Source organism: Otolemur garnettii, unplaced genomic scaffold (assembly GCF_000181295.1).
Source record: "Otolemur garnettii isolate 467f Iridium unplaced genomic scaffold, OtoGar3 scaffold00046, whole genome shotgun sequence".
NCBI classification, from domain to species: Eukaryota; Metazoa; Chordata; class Mammalia; order Primates; family Galagidae; genus Otolemur; species Otolemur garnettii.
The window spans coordinates 7497029-7516940 of record NW_003852441.1 but is presented as its reverse complement, the minus strand read 5'-3'; the positions used below and the strand labels follow the sequence as shown (position 1 = coordinate 7516940).

General features: G+C 42.5%; 1 protein-coding gene across 1 annotated transcript in view; it reads left to right on the top strand.

Moving 5' to 3' along the window:
- DNAH9 (dynein axonemal heavy chain 9) overlaps positions 1–19912 on the top strand; it is a 373298-nt gene that overhangs the window by 103562 nt on the left and 249824 nt on the right. The window contains exons 27-28 of the mRNA XM_003791085.1: positions 7462–7618; positions 12154–12258. Coding sequence (XP_003791133.1) covers positions 7462–7618; positions 12154–12258 — 262 coding nt within the window. The remainder of the gene's footprint in view (positions 1–7461; positions 7619–12153; positions 12259–19912) is intronic.

Genomic DNA, 19912 nt, shown 5'->3' with positions numbered 1-19912 from the left:
AGCTCATGTCTTCATAGAGCCTTCACACATTTTGTTCCCTCTGTCTTCTCCACCTGTACCTTCCTATCTTCTGTTCTGTGTAGTCTCCCCTGACCCCTCTTTCTATAAAGGCAGCCTCTCCCCCACCAACACACACACACACACACACACATACACATGGTAACCCTGAAAGCTCTCCAGTTTTTCTTCTTTCTAACACCTCCCCCATTCTGAAATGACCTTGCTCACTTGCCTGTTGTCCACATTCCCCGTTGGAGTATAAGCTCCCTATACTCAGAAAACTTTGTCTTTCTTATTTGCTGCTATGTCACCAGCACCTGGTAAATGTTGAATTAGTATTTGTTGAATGAATGAATGATGTTTAAAAGTCAAAGGCTCAGATCATTAACTTAGAATCAGGAAGGGGGAGTTGACTTAGGGGAAGGATCTATCCTAGACTCTGTCTGCATCTTGGCTCCCAAAGAGGAAGGAGCTGCTGTTCTGTCTTTTGTGCTCAGATGGAAACCCACCCACCTCCCTGCCTCAGCTTAAGACCAATATAAATAACATCTGTTTGGGGGAGATGTAGCTCTTTTTGCAACTGGACTGATAAAGATGCCAACAACTCTGGGGAGTTTGGGGTCTTAAGAGCTTTACTTGGGCCCCATTAGTTGGAGGAGCTTATCCTGTGTTGGTTAAAGGAAAGATTTCCTCACCTTTACATTTGGAGTGGACCCTCTCAAGTGTCCATCCTTATGAAGATTCTCAGCATTAGCGGGGGGAAATCTGCTCAAGTATTCTATGCTACATGGAGTTTTTCTGTCTGCCTTGGAATATGAGCCAAAAGTTTGGAATTTTGTACCACTTGGAACAGAATAAGGGAGCCATTATATATTTGAACAATGTGATTAATATCTGCCTCCCACTCTAGACTATATGTTCCATGATAACATTGACTTTCATTTGCTCTCTACTCCCAGGATTTAGCACCATGTCCAGCACATAATTGGCATTCAAGAAATACTCCTTGAGTGAATGCAGTGAAATGATTTCTGAGCCTCTAGATATGTGCCTAGCTTCCTTGTACCAGTCAGAATATTTCCTTCCTTTCCACTGACATATCACACATTGCCATTCCGCATGATAAAAAGTATAAGACTTTTCTTTACCCTGGGACTTAGCACCTGCCTGGGAGTTTTGGAAGATAATTACCTCTTTTAGATTTAGAGTTCTCGAGTACATGAATGCTGAATGCCCTATAGAGGGAAAGGGTAAAGTTTTGACAATGAATTATTTTTAAAATAGAGATTTATCGCCTCTTCTGTGAAATGATGCAAATAAGAACTTGAAAGAAAGATTTGCTGCAAATAATGGTGAATACTATATAGACCTTAACCTCGTTTGCACATTAGATGCTTTTCTGACAAAGTCGTATGTAGTTGAATATTTATATGGCAAATTCCATTTTCTTATTGACTTCCATTATTATCTCAAGAAATGTTTTGCTCAGAAAAAAAAAAAATTATCCTCCACACAGAAAATCACATTTTAAAAACCATTCAGCCTTTATTGGTATGTAGCCTAAGTACATTTAATTCTCTCCTGCCAGAAGAAGTAATCAAATGGACAATTGATCTGTACAACCTTTGCACATTCATTAAAAGCACACCTGTATTACAGTACATCTGACTGATTATGCTTATTTCTCTGGAATTTCCCACTGCCTAGATGGGACTTGAATATATAAGTGGATGCGATGGTTCAGCCCTGTCACAGGACGTGGGCCCTATACTAAATAGAAATGCTTTTTCAGGCTGAACAAAGGCAGTTCTCGTAAGTTGTTTCTTGCCCTTTCGATGATCCCTGCTTTCCTCCCCTCCCCTTCTCTTTCCCTCACATGCTGACACCCCTTTCTGCCCTGCACTGTGTTAAGCACTGTCTCAATCAACTGCTTATCAACTCTGAGTACCCCTTAATTTCTCAAGAATTCCCACAAGTAGGTGAGATAGAATTGATGCAGGAATCTTTGAATGTGATTTGCTGGACAAGAACACAAATAGCAAATGTCATACAACTTTCTTCTGAAGTTTTCTCTCATTTTGAAGTGAAGAACATCTGAAAAACTTAGTCATCTGTAAAAAAGAAAATAAGAGATGGCCATTGTTAAGATTTAGTGTGTCTCCTTTTGCATGCAGATTTTGAAAAGTAAAATTGAGATCACAAGGCTGTGCATAAAACGTCGTAGATTGCTTATTTTACCTAACATTGTATTGTGTCTATTCTCTTCTGGTTTTGTTTTTTTAAACATGCAAACTGACAGGAATAGTCACTAAATAGGATCCTAATACTCTTTTATAGTTAAATTACAAATATCCCATAATTTATGTAACATAACCACATTATTGGTATTTAGGTTATATCTAAGCTTTATTACTTTTAAAAATTAAGCTGTGTAAACTCACTTCCATGTTCACTTTGACCAACTTTCTTTTTATTTCCTTAGGGTAGATTCCAAGAAGCAGAATAATTAGAGGAAATATACCTCCAATTGTTCTTAAAAAACAACGTTGTTCCTCCCCTCACTAGCAGTGTTCATCACACAACACTCTGACCAGCATTCAGTATTACCATTTTTTATCAGTCAAAATTGCATCTCATCTGGATTTGGATGTCCTTAATTACTCACCAGTTCAGCATTTTTATGTGTTTATTGGCTCCGGGTTCCTCTTTTCCTGTGAATTATTCATTACTGTCTGTCATTGCCTGCTTTTCTCTGGGGTGTTCTCTGATTACCTTTACACTCAGAAAGTCCCTGCTCATTTTAAGATCAATTGTTTCTCTTAAATTTGACTCTATCAAGTCTATCCCATCATTTTTAATCAGTAACATTATTTAGAATTTTAGTCAATCTTCTATTAATCAATTATTATTTAATTCAAGTTAATCTGAGTCCTGAGCATGCCATTGAAGGTCTCCCCTAGAGGTGGACATTGTCATGGCCATGTTCACTTCTTAGTTATGGTCACTGAACTGTGTGGTGGGCAGAAGTCTGTAAGCGACCCCACCCCTCACCACGACTCTCACTCCTGTGTAATCCTTCCCACTTTGAATGTGGATAAAAACTGTGACTATGATGAAATTATTCCCTTGGCTGTGTTTTGTTATAGGACAAAAGGGAAATTATTCAGGTGTATGTAATGGGATCATATGATCATTTCAAAGCAGAGATTTCTCCTGGCTGAGGGCAGAAGGGGAAGCCAGGGGGATCTGAAGCATGAGAAGAATCTGGCATGATGTGGCTGGTTTTGAAGGTAATGGAGGGCATGTTCGAGGAAGCAGAATGGCCTTTGGGCTCTTAGAGATCCCCTGGCCAACAGTGCCTAAAAGGGACCTCAGAATTCACATTCTTCCAAGAACCTGAGTCAACCTGAAAGCAGATTTTTCCCCAGAATCTCCAAAAGAAAGTCTAACCCAACTGATAAACCTTGATTTTATCCTTGTGAGACTCCCAAGCAAAGAACCCACCATGACTTCTGACCTACATAGCTATAGATATTAAATGGGTGTTATTTCCAACCACTAAGTGTGCAGTAATTTGTTACACAGCAATAGAAAATTAAGACAAACCAACTGTGATTTCACCAACTCTAAGATTATCCAGGCCACTTCTCTGTGATAGCCACAGGCTATTCATAGCTAAAATCAAGATACAGCATCTTTGACATTTTCTTTATCCTCCAGTTGAATAACTGTCAAAAAAAATTGCTAGATTTCATATTTTTATTACCTCAAAAATAACACATTGAAAGTGGATTAACTTTCTACTTTCTAAGGCACTTTCAAATTGTTTCACTCTATCCTTATAAGATCTTGGTGGCAAGGATAAGAACAAAATCCCCCAGATTAAAGTCATTGCCCAAATTAAAAAAGGCTAATTTTAGCTCAGGGTTAGGAAGGCCTTTCAAACAGTAAGAACCAGCTCACTGTGGAAGGGACCACCTTCTTGAATAGAAAACTGTGCCTTGCTGGAAGAAAAAGCTACATGATCATATGTGAAGGATTTAAAGGGGGAGAGCCAGGCATGGTTAAAGAGTCAAACTGCCTCTTCTTTGAGGTCTCTTCCAACATGAAAGGCTCTGTGTTCCCACTGGAATCAAACTAAACTGACCCTCATTCATGTTGGAGTTCACTGGTTACTCAAATCTCTTCTCAAAGGATTCCTCGCCACTTTCACAATTGCTGTTGTTTTTGCAGCAGCAAAATTGTCTACATTCTTTTGAAAAAGAAAATATGCTGTGATGATCTCAATGAAACCTTTTTTTTTTAAGGCATAAAGAAATTTCAATAACTTGACTGAGTCTCACAAACACCTGATAATGGAGGCAAGGTCTGAACTCATTCATCTGAGTCCAGAGTGGTGGCTGTAAACCATCACAGCATCATCAACTGGCCCATGCTAGCAAGTAGGAGCAGATGGAAGGATCTGGCTTGGGTATTTAAAGAGACAAGTATTCTAGCAAGACCATAGAGCAGGGACATATCCCAAAAGACTAGGGTATGCTCAGTAGCCCAAGCATCCTGGCAACCTCTCCTGTGGCAAAGGGAAATACTACTCTTTTCTTTTTGTGTGTTTTTTCTCAAGGATTGAGCTATTAGCCTACTGGCCCTGCTTTAGTTACTAGAACTCATTAGACAGCCTAATTCCATTCCCTGAACCTCAGTCTACCCATATGTAAAATAGGGAGATCTGGTGAGTTGATTTTGAAAATCCCTTCCAGCTCTCAAGTTTCATTATTCCAAAATAACAATATTTTGACATTTTCCCCCCCAAGTGCCTTCTGGAGATAATCAGAAGCTCAATAGTGTACTCTAAAGTAGAATGACACCGAGTTCCAAGGATTTCTTTCAAGGAATTCTTGAGTTTTTCTGTGAGAATTCTATTTTTGTGAGACCTTGCGTATCTAGATTCCATATTCCTTGAGAACCCTGCAGGTCGAGAGAGAACAGCCTGGTGGACCACCGTCCGGCAGGCAGAAGGAACAGCCATAGAACAGAAGCAGAGTGGGAGGGAAGGTGGTGAAGTGAGTTTTCTGGAGGTTAAAATTCTGCTAGTTCAGGTGTCTACGTTTCCTCCTGGGAGACACAGGGCTGCGACAATGCCTTAACAGTTCCAGAGGAAGCCTGAGGCTGGCAGAGGGACAAGGCAAGGGACCAGTTGGAGCCAGAAACTCAGACTGGGGTGGCAGGTGCAGTTAAGGCTGCATGCAGGACTTGGTGAGGATGTAGCTATGAACATCTGGGGGGAGAGGGAAATGTCACCAAATGGTATCAGTGGCCAAAAAGGACAAGAGGAGCCCCAACTTAACACTTTAACTCTGATTCATCTCACTTTGCCTCTTGGCCCATTCTAAAGTCAGTAGGAAAAGTGATTCAGCTGCACAAGGCAAGCGTGGGGGTTAAAGGCAGCCAGGTTCCCGTGGTCACCTGAGTCAATCTCTCCCTTCACACAGGCAAGCTGAAGATGGAGTAATAACTCCACACACCTCTCCTCTCTTCCTGGGATGCTGCCTTCCTGGGTTTTACTTTGAAAGGCTGAAACAGATAGGAGAATTTTGCACTTAATTAAAGGGGAGAAAAAGGATCTTACTTCAAGTCTTTCGAAAATAATTTTGATTCTTGACATAGTGAAGTCAGTAGAAACCTAGTCCCCCTCTGGCATGAAATGACTTAACTGCAAGTACCTGGTCATTTCAAGACATTGGATTCAGAAACAGAATTAATTTTGGAAGCCCCCTGAGACCCTGCAGACTATATGTCATGTATTGATTTTCTACATAATAAAAAGTTAGACCAATGACACAATTTTACAGCTTTATTGTGATACCAAAGTATAATTCACATGCCTTAGAGTTCACCTGTTATGAATGTACAGTGATTTTTAGTGAATACAGAAGTGTACAACTCTTACAATAATTCAGTATTAGAACATTTTCCTTTGCTCTATTTGCAGGAAATTCCTGCTCCTATTCTAAAGCCCAGTTACTGATATGCTGGATGTGTTTATTTGTCTTTTCTGGACATTTCACATAAGTGCAATGATATATCTTCTGTATCCAGCTTCTTTCACTTAGCATAGTTGTTAAGATACATCCATTGTTCAGTATGCTTAGTATTTCATTCCATTACACTGCTGAAGAGTGTTCCATTGTATACACAGACTGCATTTTGTCTACCTGCTCATTGTTGATGGATATTGCCTTGTTTCTCATTCTTTGCTGTTATGAATATTGCTGCTATGAACATGACCTATGTGCAGGTAAATACTGTGCTATGCACAAGTCTTTGTGTAAACATATGTTCCTATTTATCTTGGGCAAATTCCAAAGATGAGAATTGCAGATCACATCACATACTTTACTTTGAAAGAAACTCCCAACCTGTCTTCCAAAGTAACTGTACCATTTGGCATTCCCATCAGCCATGTACAAGGTCTCCAGTCTCTCCACATCCTCATCAGCACTTGTTACTGTCTGCCTTTTTGATTGTAGCTGTTCTAGGGGGTGTGTAGTTATATCTCAGGGTGGATTTAATTTACATTTCTCAAATGACCAATAATCTCGAGTTATCTTTTTATGTGCTTATTATCCAAAAGAACATCTTGAACCAATATTAAATGGAAATGCAAGTTCTTTTTTAAAAGTACTAGAAATAAATATGCTTAAAACTGAGTTTATTTTATTGTCATCAGTAGAAACAGTAATGGGAGGAGTGACTAGACTGAGTGATCCATTCATTTACAGAGTCATTTGTGTGTTTTGTAAATAGCTGCTGAGGGAGTGGGTGTGCCTAGAGTTGTGTTAAGTTCTTGAGATGAAACAATGAATAAAGCACAGTCATGCCTTCGTGCACTTTGTGCAGACATTTATAGATGTGTTAGACACCATGGGAAGTTAAAGTGGAGAAGGAGCTCAGCTGCAAGAGCATCTACTCACTCACCCCGGGTCTCAGGGACCCAGGAACATTTGTGGGTGAAGCAATGTCCAATACCAGAGCTGAGGGTTAGTGACCACTAGCCGGGCAAAGATTGATGAGAGTCATCATCCAGGTAGACTTGAAGTGTTGGGATTGGGTAGGGAAGAAGGAAGAGGGAAGCAGAAGTGCAGGTGTGTGTGGCAAGTGGACACAGCTCTGCATGGCCAGGGTTTGGGGAGGGGAGAGTGAGATTGAAGCTAGAGAAGTAAGCAGGGCAAGATCAAGGAGAGCCTAGCAAAGAGCCACCAATGCCCCTTAAGGAGGGCTTGTCCTGGTCACTACAACATCCTTCCCACAGCACAGTGGGACACGCATATGGCAGCCTTTGGGAGTTCCTTAACAGAAGCTATGTCAGGCATCACATGCCTTTGGACCTCAGCCCTTTGTCCCTGCTCCAGCAGGCCCATCTGGGACCCTGAGGATGACCTGTGCCCACCTGTGTTTTGACAGGTGCTACATTACCCTCACCCAGTCTCTGCACCTGACCATGAGTGGGGCTCCAGCAGGACCTGCAGGCACAGGCAAGACCGAGACTACCAAAGACCTGGGCCGGGCACTGGGCATCATGGTCTACGTGTTCAATTGCTCAGAGCAGATGGACTACAAGGTACAGGTTGACTCAGCTTTGGGAGGAACTAGAACTGGGTGACTACCCAAACCAGGGCAAAGTTCATTTGGGCTACTAGCTCCCCCAGGCCTAAAAGCCCAGACGAGGGGTCTCTGCCTGCTCTTTCATGATAAATCTGAGGGCCTCTGATCCCAGGAGCTCATTGACCTTCCTGTAAATCTCTGATGCAACAAGGGGGCACAGATTCATGGATCACAATTCCCCTAATGAGCTCTATGACCACAGATGGCACACTTCACCTTCTGGGTCTCTCTTCGTCATCCGTAAAACGAAACACTGCATCTCTCTGACCTAGAAGCACAGAAAGCCTTATAAATAACTAATATGAAAATACTGTTGTCACCTAAAAGCCAAACGTATCTGTGCTCTTCTGTGCATGTGCACATTCCCCAAATTGTCTACGAAAGCACAGTGTTCTGCAAGTGCAGGTGTGATCTAGAAACAGATTAGCTCAGCCCCCTTCTCACACAAGAGGTGCCCACAGAAGATGAGTGCACAGGTGATATGGTTCATTCCATTTCTTTTATTAGATCATAACTGTGTACATTACTGCATTTATGGGGTACAATGTGCTGATTTTATATACAACTTGGAATGTTTACATGAAACTGGTTAAGATAGCATTAGCCTCATTTAATTGTCGTGTTTAGACATTTATACTCTACTATTAATATATTTCACATGTACCCTTGCAATATGCACAGTAGGTGAGGTCCCCCAGACATCCCCACCACCACTCATCCACCCCCTCACCCTCCTCTTCTCTTCTTCTTTCTGGGCTATAATTGTGTTTCATCTTTGGTATGAAAGTGTGGGTGATTATATATGGAACACTTCTGCATTGCTGGTGGGAATGCAAACTAATATGTCCTTTCTGGAAAGAAGTTTGGAGAACACTGAGGGAACTAAAAGTAGACCTGCCATTCAATCTTGCAATTCCTGTACTGGGTATATATCCAGACAACCAAAAATCACTTTACAACAAAGACATTTGCACAAGAATGTTTATTGCAGCCCAATTCATAATTGCTAAGTCATGGAAGCTGCTCATTGTTTTTTAAGAATAAATAAACTCCAGGTCTGTGTCACAGATAAAAACAAGAGAAACAAAACACTCATGAGGTCATTTCTTAGCTAGGAACATTGTGCTTACAAGTGAACCTCATACAGATTCTTTTATAAAGCCATATAATGACAGATTGCCTTACTGTCTCATTGTTTTTATTTTGTTATGTTATATGCATTTCCTTAAACTGACTTATAGTCCCTTCTGTTAAAAGGGATGTGTAAGTAAATTTAGAGTGGAAGAAAGTAAAATAATGGCATTAAATATATATATGTATATGTATATATATATGTGTATGTCATGTCACCATAAAATAAATTTAAGGTAGAAATAATTTTAGAAATTGCAAGATAACACTTGCAGTTATCACATATAGGGCTCTTTACATGAGATTTGGCCTCTGAAAGTTTAATACTTCCTGTAGTATGTAATTTTGCTGCACAAAGGGTTGCAGCATTCTATAGAACCATATTTTCTCTTATCAAGCAAACAAATGAGAATCCAGACCCATACTAATTGTCTTTCCCATGGCCTTCATCCCCTAAATTTTGGTAAAATTGTATTTATCAATGCATGCATTAAGACAGTGTTTCTCTTTAAGTCAGGCTGGAATTTAAAAATATATAAAAGATTATTTTTTTAAGAAATAAACTAAGCCTTAAGGATTATTTGAAGTTTCTAGATTCTTGTATAGTTGAACAATGGCAGCATTGCTAAAATAAGTTTATTCTCCCAAGAGGAACATTCTAAAACACACTCATTTGGATGTAGATGCAGTGTATTGATTGAGGAAAAACAGCCAGGTTTCTTCAAAGTCATGTCCAGCATAGCAAATGTGAACAGATGAGCTGACTCCATAGTGAGAAGTCACTAAAACCAATTTCCTCAATTGTTTCAAAACTAATCACTGAACCCAAACCCCACCAATTCCTCTAAGAGCACAAGGTGAGGGAGAGGGGTCTATCCTTTGTTCATGTGACCTGTGAGCTAAGCTTTGGTGGTAGAGTCCATGATGGATACAGATCAGAGCAACAGCAGTAAGTTCAGTTATGATGAACGCACCAGACAGAAGGTGATGCCTTCCCGGACACCAGACTTCCCATGGAACCAAATAACCTCACTAAGCTCCTACAGACCTCCCTTCCCCTTTATTGTCCAGCTGTTCAGAATTATTTTTTATCATAAAACACTCCAGTCACCAGGTTAATTTGCCATGGCATCATAGGATGGTACCAAAAATAGATAATGTTAATATATGACTATAATAGATACCTAGATAGATGATAGATGATAGAGGGATGATAGATAGATAAATAGGTAGTAGATAGATGATAGATGGTAGGTGTATTATAGAGAAATGGTAAATAGTAATAAATAAATATACACAGATGGATAGGGTATAATCCAGCCTATTTGGAGGTACAAAAGACACATGAAATAATTAAGGGAGCTAGAGTTAGCACCAGATAGCATAATCCTGGGTGCTAATGTGTACTTCACAAACTCTAGGCCCTGGAATACTCCAGAAGAGGTGGAGAGCTACAGAGTGTGCCAGTAAAAGACACTGGAGGACATGAAACCCAACCAGGGCTGTCTCAACTTTTGGGTTAATGCCAAGCAGAGCACGTGGCATTTTAATACAGTCTGAACTCATTAAAACGTCAGCTTTAAACCCTTGAGCAACTCTCTCTGTAGCCAGCATCTGACTTCATGCCCTAAGCCCCCCTCACAGGACAAGAAGAGAGGGACAGAGGAGCTCAGGAAGGGCTGTCATGTATTGCCTAGGGCCATGTACATGGTTAATAAATACACGCTGAATGAATGGAGAAGTCCACTCATTCCAGGAGCTTAATAAAAGACTGGATATATTTTCCTGCCTTCTTTAAAGTCTTCCCCAAATCGAGCCTAGCCCATGTGGGTGTTAGACTGATTCTCCCAAAATTTGGCTTTCATCATGTTCTCTGCTCCAAACATCCAAAGATCCCTTAGAATGATTCAAGGCCTTTATAAACACAATTTGCTTTAGTAATTGAATTTTCTAATCAAACTGGAATCTTTATTTTTCTCTGGACACATCATTATTTTGCTCATCATTCTTCCATAATCTTTTCTCCTCCTTGAAAGCCTTTCCTCTCTCATTCTGTCTACACAGACATTCCTATCGTGTACAGCTATCAATTCCCACGTGCGTTTGGGATCATAAAGCTCTTTTTGTACCAGAACTCCAGATCTTATGATAATATTCTTATGATCAGTGTTCACCAAAGTGCATTCTGAGAACACCAGGCATTACACTGGGGCAAGTGGGGGATGAAACTCTAGCCATATAGCTTTAACTTAACTTTGCTCTTAGGGCCCTTACAATACTAATATGTATTGTAACTTGGCCAAAATGGGTTAAAGAACATAAACCTTGACCAAAGTTGCTTGTCCACAAAGCCCTTTCCTCAAGGTGCTTCTATCAGGTCTGGAGTCCCATGAAATAAACTTTAAAAAATGCTGTTTTACTACCATCTTCTACTCACCTCTTTGGAAAAACAGATCACACTGGAGCACTGTGACCCACTCCTCTCTGGACTCCATAATATTTGTGGTCTACAGTATCTCTTGGAAACATGACTCATGGAATAATTTTCCTGATTTATTTGTATACCTCATCTCCACGACCTACCTACGAGTTTTCAGAGAGACTTAGCTCTGTTTCTAGCATGTGACCTATGCACAGAGCTGAGAGTCAAAAAATGCCACTGAATTAATGAGTGGAACTTTTCCATTATTTGCATTTCTCCAGCATTTTATTGATGTCTTTTTGCCAATGACCTTCAGAACATCTCCCAGTAAACTGTCCCTTTACATTGCTCCATGGTTTACTAGCTCTCATTGAATGCCTAGAATGGTTTTTATTTTTAGGACAGAAATAAATTCTTCCTTTCAAAATTATTTTCTTGCATTCATTTGAAAAGATTTGCTTGTAGTTTATTTTCCATAGATGTTATCACCTCCTATCCCCATCTCTAAGTCGCATCACCCTGAGAAAACCGGGTGGTCGGGCATGAATTTAAAGATACAGACATAAACTTTTGCATCAGCACATCCCATGCCAAAGGCTGAGTGAAAGGCTTTTTGTCTGTATGGTGTAAGAAAAATCATCTTTTATTCATTTCCTGGGATTTTGAAAGCTACAGAATCAACAGTAATGCAACCCTGATGACATTTTAAAAGGATTTTCATCCAAGTGTCTTGAAAAGGTTCTGTTTGATCCTGTGACTTCTGTTGGAACCCCATACCATCAAAAATTTAATTGTTCTTGAAATTTTAATACAAGTTTCTGACCAGTGGTCTGAAGGGAACTGGAAATACCTATCGTAAAAAAGATGGAAGATGACTTGGACATGTATCCATAAGCCCAGCACTGTTGGTGATTTAATCTTTGTGTGTTTTGTTGCAGTCTTGCGGCAACATCTACAAAGGCCTCGCTCAGTCTGGCACCTGGGGCTGCTTTGATGAGTTCAATCGCATCTCGGTGGAGGTCTTGTCAGTGGTGGCAGTGCAGGTAGGGGCTGGAAGCTGGTGAGAGACTCATGGTCTTTGTGGGGAGCACCATGTATGTCTGAGTCCTCTTGTTTTTCACCTCTCTTCCCCACCTCTTCCCTTTCCCCCTTGCCATTCATGCTCCTCCCTCCACACTCTAAAATCCAGCCAATATGGGTGTCCTGCAAGGACCCACCAAAGTAGATCCATTTCCTGTGCTTTCTTCTCTGTGTAATGGGAATAAAGAATATCTGTCTTATCTGCTCCACTGGGGTGTGGAAGCGGGCAAGCCCAGCCCTTTGGAAAAGTTGTGCACTTTGACTATCCAAGGGGCTTAAATTTTAGCTCTCCTGCTTCCTGTTGGAGTCTTTGGGTGAGTTGCTCCATCTCTGTCCACCCAATTCACTCAATTATGTATTATGTGAGGAGTGTAGTGTGAATGCTGTTGAATGAAGTCATCTTTGGGGGTCAGATCTGCCTCTGAGGTCATCCAAAAGGCATGTATTAAATACCCAGGACATAGTCAGCTCTGTGCTAAAGACTGGCATAAAGTTTCCCAGCTGAATCGGATGTGATCCCTACTTGAAAAAACAACTTGAGTCCATAAGATAGATGTGAGTATTCTCGATGTTCTAGAAGTGACTTGAATTCTGACTCACGGAGTAGGACAAGATTTCTAAATACATGACCTTGAGGCCAGTCCTGGAAAGGGTGGAGAGGATTTGAAATAGGGTACAGATCCCGTAGACAATGGGAGCAATAGGATCCAGGTGGGGAAAGGGAATAAACCTTTGTCAAAAGTCTGTTCTGTACCAGGCCTTTTTCATGTATCATCTGCACAATGGCCCTACAAACCACTGTTATCCCTATTACATATATGGAGACTCTGATGACCATAGAGGAAATGTGACTTGTCTGAGGGTTGACTGCCAGAAAGTGGCCAGGTAGGGCTCTATGGGGCTCTACAGGGCTCTACGGGGTCCCTTCACTCACTCCTCCTTCTGGGTGGTCAATCTGTCCAGTCCTTCACATATGACAGGTTGGGGTACATACCAGGCCATTCCCAGGCTGTCAGGGTAAAGATGTGGGTGCAGGTCTGGGGTCTAGTGGGTAAAACACCAGAAGAGGAGATATGTCTAGAGAAGAAAGTTTGAACCTAACAGACAGACAGACATTCCTTCCTCAGTGGGCCACAGGGAACCTGGGAGACTTCTGAGAGGGAGAGTGTCCCTGTAGTGGCAGCAGTTTTAAGGAGTGAGCAGTGGGAAGACTGGAGGCTGAAGGTAAGTCAGGGGTCTCTCATGGAGGTCCTGGCTGGAGCTTCAAAGCCTCCAATCCCCTGGGACTCCCCTTCACCAAGATGAAGCATATTCTTTGCCAGCACCTGTTTCCACTTCCTTCCATGTGAGCCAAGTGCCCCCATTTCCTGCTAAGGGGTGGCTGGTTTCAGAGCTGCCCTCCACCCTTCCCTCAACAGGATAAAGTGATCAGAATGCTACCAGGAGTAACAAAAGCTGTGGCAAGGTACTCAGGGCAGCAGTGTGCCCATTGCCCCTGGTGTGTGCCCACACACTGTCCCATCAAAATGGTTTAATTTTGCTCTTGTTTGCTTTTATTTCCAAAGCAGTACGTGTACAGTACAGAAAAAGAAAAGAGTAGCTGTGAGAGGCTCTTTGGTCCCTTTAGGCCTCTGTGTAATTCTTTCAGATCCAGACAAAGAAATAAGGAAAACATTGAGCTTGACCTTCATTTTTCTTAAGCAAGAATGTACGGGGTTGAGGGAGAGGATGCAGAAGGGGTGGAGGGAAGCTTCAAGAAGAAGGTTGTTCCTGATGGGGAAAACTGGCTGGGGTGACATGGTCCCCTTCCTGCTGGCCAGTCTGCCCTGGCTGGACCCAGCCTTCATCCACATAGCTCCCATGTGTGGTCACCCCTCTGGACCAGTCTGCTGTCTCTGTCATGGGTTGGCTGGATTTGGAGCTTCAGGCAGGACTGGTCAGGGTGGGACTCACTTCACCAGCTATTTCACTGCCCTCCCTGATATCCACCTGCCCTGGGAGCCACAGGTAGGTAGGGCTCTACGGGGTCCCTTCACTCACTCCTCCTCCTGGGTGGTCAATCTGTCTAGTCCCTCACATATGACAGCCAGTTGGCTCTCCCACCCACTGACTCTTGTACAAACTAGTCCTCAGTGAAGCTCTCAAAAGTTGCCAAAATGCGAGGAGGTTCTTCTCTGGTTCCCAGTGCTGAGATACAGTTTGCTCTTTCTTTAGACTTGTTCTACTCAGTCTGAGTTAGCAGAAGAAGGAGAAACATATGGTTGGCCTAAATGCTCTCTTAGACTGCAACGCTTGACTGGCTTGGCTCAAAAAAGCAAATTGTGCACATCTCAGTGGTGGCACATTGGCGTGACTTGACTTGGCTATTGTGTGGCTATTTCTACCATGAAAACGAATGAATTCTACAAATCAAGGGCATCTTTGTTTTCTGGGAGAGCCTATTGTTAAACATTTACCAGCATACCTCTGCCTTGCAAGGATGTGAGCTCAATGTTGCCAAATCTTTTACATTTTAAAGAGAAACTAAACATACAGGGTTTTTATAAGAAATCAGGCATGTTTTCTGGCTGCTTTAACCTTTAGGAATGGTACCCTATAAGGTCTGTTTAAACTTTGAGGGCTAATCCATTTGGGGGTATGGGATGTAGAGTAAGAGAAGTTAAAAGAAATCTTTCTCAGAGTACTGATGCTAGGCCTGGAATGGTCCTGAAAACCAGGAGAGAAGCCAAGGCTTTTCACCACTGTGCCCACTGGGAATGATTTTTTTTTCCTTCTATTTTAACTCATAATTACATTGTGTACCTGGGAATTTTTCTCCTTACCTCTTCCCCAGCAGATATTTAGTGGCTTTTATTCTCTCGCTTATCATCCTCTGTAGTTGCCACTCACCTGTGTGCCTACCTCCTTCACCTTTACTTTTGTGCTTTTCTGCACCCTCTCTCTGGCTGCTTGCCACAGATTTTGGAGGCCATCTCTTGTTCTCACCAGCCAAGCTGCACTGCTGAGCTTGTTTTCACAACTGTCCATTCATCATGAATAGTCTCACATACATGTATCCCAGTGGGGGGGAGGGGGGTTGCCACAGAGTTGTCTCATTGTGGGTCCTCTGAGGATCCTGAGGAAGATGAGGTGGGGAGCAGGACAGCAGGATAAGGGTCACATAAAGCCCATCTTGGGCCCCAGAGATTGTGTGACTGTTCTCCAGGTGTAGTTGGGATTTTAAAAATAAATTTTGGATGGTGGAATTAGCCAGGCAATGGGGTGGAAAGGGCTTAAGTGTGTGGGTTCTGAAATCAGACTGCCAGTGTTTGATTCTAGCTCTGCCACTTACTAGCTAGGTGACCTTGAGCAAGTCTGTATCTCAAGTTACACATCTGTAGAGGGAGTAAATTATAATGCCTCTTTGAGGCAGCTGTAGTAACTTATAAATGAGTTACTATGCCTAAAGCACTGAAACCAAAGCACTACAGTCTGTAGGCATTCAATAAATGGTATGATGATAATGGTAATGCTGATGTTAGTGGTGAAGATAGTAATGATGATGATAAAGGTGGTGGTGATGATGATGTGATGATGGTGTTGGTGGGGGTGGTGATGTGATGATGATGATAGTAGTGTTGGTGGTGATGTGGTGGTGATGATGATGATGATGATGGTGGTGGTGGTGGGGGTGATGATGGTGATGGTGTTGATGATGGTAGTGTTGGTGGTGATGTGGTGGTAACGGTGATGATGATGGCAGTAATGATGATGTTGATGTGATGATGATGTTATATTCATGATGATATGAATGGTAATGATGGTAATGGTGGTAATGATGATGATAGTGGTGGTGATGATGGTGATGATAATGGTGGCAATGGTGATAATGGTGGCAGTGATAGCAGTGATAATGGTGGTAATGATGATGGTGGTGGTAATGTGATGATGATGGTAGTGTTGGTGGTGAGATATGGTGGTCATGATGACCATGATGGTGATGATGATGTTGGTGATGGTGATGATAGTGATAATAATGGTGGTAATGGTGATAATACTGATAGTGATAACAGTGATAATGGTGGTGGTGGTAAGATATGGTGGTAACGATGTCCATGATGATGATGATGATGGTAGTGTTGGTGGTGAGATATGGTGGTAATGATGATGATGATGGTGATGTGATGGTGGTACTAGTGGCTGTGGTGATGAGGATGGTTACTGTCATTATTATCTGTCCACTTCAGAAAATGGGTTGAAGAGAAGGAGATGGCTGGTACACAGGGAAGGAAGGAAGTTCTGCACTGGTTCCTCTCTGTGCCCTTTACTCCATCTTAGCTGGACCAGCCTTGAACTATCTTGTCAGACTCCACAGCATACTGACCACTGTGGCTGTGCCCAGCAACCAATGCGCCCTTTACATGCTAGGTACTAAATATGCCTTTTTGGGAAACTGCCTAACACAAGGCCAGTAATGGGTCCTCTAAGATCAGTCAGTTTGCTTTTGTTTCTGGAATTAAGTGAAATAAGTTCAACCTGGAATTCCCTGATGCTGTCACATCCTAGTCTAGGAACCCATCCATAGGAGACATTTTTCAAGAAAGTAATCTGACAACAGCCTGGGAAAAGTCTGAGCTAGTAACATTTAAAACCGTGTACCCATCCAAGGAGAAAATTGCACTTAATTATTCACACAGTAATCCAGGCTGGCATATTGGTTCAGAAGCCACACCAGCTGCCGACATTTCTCTGGCACCCTCCCCCTTGTCCTCCCTGCTCCTGGCCCGTCTGTGCTCCTCTTTCAGTAACTTCTAAAAAGCGATTATGCTGCCAGGCTGTTGTCTTTGCCGCTGGATATTCTCATGTCTCTGTCAGACTGGCCATGCAGAGCTGCACATCCACTTGGGAAAAACCTCAGTGTGGTGATTCCAAGAGAATTACTGTGCTATTTTTAAAATATATAATATACTACTTACTTTTTTCCAGAATCTTCCCATTACTGTTGGAGCCAGCTGTCTAGGCCTTGGGTTATCTGGGCATGGGGATATGAGCCACCAGGACACACTCCACCACCCTGTACCTCCAGCTCATTCTCCAGCCACACTCTGTCCTGCTCCACACTCTCCGGCCAGATGTCTCCGGCCTTTCTTCTCTTCCCTGTGACACAAGCTCCAACAGTGGGCTGGGCTGTCAGGAAGTGAGTAGGAGCAGATCCATGAGCAAGGACTTGGGAGCCCACTGCAGGAGGGCTTCAAGTACCCCAAGCACCAAACACGCATGCTGGTCTCAGAGCTAAGGGCACTTCCCATGTAATACCCTTTACAGAGGAGCATAAGGTCTAATGTAAAGACTCAGAAATAAGAAACATTTTTAAAAGTAGTAAGTGGGTTGCCGTTCCTGAAGGCAGCAGGCGTCAATCTGCTACTGCAGAGGGAAGCATGGAATGAGCCAAGCAGGGTGTTAACAATACACAGCATTTGGGGAGAAGGCTTAAAAAGGGAATGACCACAGAGGACCATCGAATGGACATTGCCCTGAAATAGAAGGGCCAAGATAGAGATAGGTGTGTGGAGAAGAAGCCACAATCTTGGGGCTAGCCTAGGATCTCCTTAAAGTGTATCACCTGCGCGGAAATAGCACAACCTTAACGTGCCATTGAGTGAATCAGACTCAAGGCCCCAGCCCGAGTTGGGGGGGCAGTTTCTAGTCTATGAGGGGAAAATTATCATCCCCAAGAGAGAATCAAGCCTTAAAGGTGAGACAGGCACACAGGCTTGTGCAGGTAACAGGCTTAATAATTTGAAGTCAGGGCTGGTCTGCAAGGTGCAGAAGTAAAACCTATGCAAATTAGCTACATTATCAGGCAAAAAATGAGTTCCATTACACATGTGAAATTTTAAGGGCCATAAAGACTAGAAAAAGACAGAGAATCCATCTGGCTGAGGGGCATTTGTGGATGTTGAAATCAGTATGGGGCAAGGAGGTCCAAAGGTAAGAACACTTAATTGGCTATCAGGTGTCCCAAGAGTGGACAGCAGAGAGTACCTGCATGGATGGTGTCATCTATCCCAGTGCTACCCACACTGAAGGCTGGCAGCATCCCTGGGAGCTTGTCAGAAATGCAGAGTCTTAGGCCTCACCCCACCTCTGCTGAACCAGAATCTCCAGATTAACAAGATTTCCAGGCATGGCGAAATCAGAAACTGCTGCTCCGTCATAATAACCTCCACCCTGCATGTTAGAATGGTGAGGGTAACTCTGAAAAATAGAAATGCACTGTCTCCTCCCCAAAACATGTTGATTTCATTGGTGTGGGCTAGGACCTAGGCATTGGTTAAAAAAGTTTTCACGTGGTTCACATCAGCAAACTTTGAGACCCAGAGCTAAGAGAGAAACTGATAAATAAAGATGTTTTGAGGACTGTAGAGTTTGGTTCACATCAATATGTCCCTAAGACTGAGCCCAGCCAGTCCTGGCCAGTGCTCTGCAGCGACAAGGCCTCTGCAGGCCAGTGGAGCAGAAGGAAGTGAAGAACGTAGGCTCATCTGACAGAGTGGGGTGGTTGGTGTGCAGCTATAAATGGGGCTACCGGGCAGGAGCAAGGATGAGTCAAAATCTAAGAATTGACTGGACTGCAATGACGTTCAAACTTGAGCATGCATCAAAGCTACCCGGAAGCTTGTTAAGACACACCTTCTTGGACCCCACCCCACCCCCAAATTTCTGATTTGATCCATCTCAGGTGGAGTTAAAATTTGCATAGGAATTTATCTGGACCCACGGACATGAGCTGGGGGATGGTGTATAAGTGACTTCTATCTTCTTGGACTCAGAGTCCTCATTGGAAAAATGTTTGGTCTAGACTCAGGGTTCATGAACTATCTTTTGATGCTTTAGTGCTGATAATTCTTTGTTGTGAAGATGTCTCCTGTGCCTCGTAGGATTTGGAGCAACATCCCTGGCCTCTACCCGCTAGCTGTCAGCAGCAACCTCCCCCTTTGTCATGACAATAAAATGTCTCCAGGCATGGCCACTGGGGGGATGAGAGAGGGACTCATCCCCAGTTGAAAACACTGGTTTCTCTATAGCTTTCCATTTCTATTTGTTTGGCATTTTTTTTAATGAGTGGTAGAAACATTTTTTGTTAGCATAGTTTCTTATGGAAACTATGTCTCTAAATTATAACAAGCATGATCATTTTCATGATTATTTTCAGAAGATGTTTCTGAAAATGTTTGTATTTGATGAGAACCTGGCTGGCACAGTGTCACTTCTGGCACAGGGTTGGAGGAATAGCCGAAAGCAGGTGGTGTTACGTTGGGTTACCCCTCTGACCAGCTGTTGGGTATCAGGCAAGTTCCTTTTTGTTGTTTTTATTTTCCTTTTACTGTTTTATTTTGAACCAAATTCAGATTTGTAAAAATAATAATAGTATAGACGTTCCACATTTCTCTCCCTTGCCCTCCTCTTAATACTAACATCATACATAAACATGGGACATTTCTTGACTGCCTTCTGCCTCAGTTTCCTCAACTGCAAAATGGGGATTTAAGACTTTGAATTAAACAGTTGAAAGCATTGAGTGGAATAATTCACTTAAAATACTCAGAACAGAACCTGGTACACAGCAAATGCTCA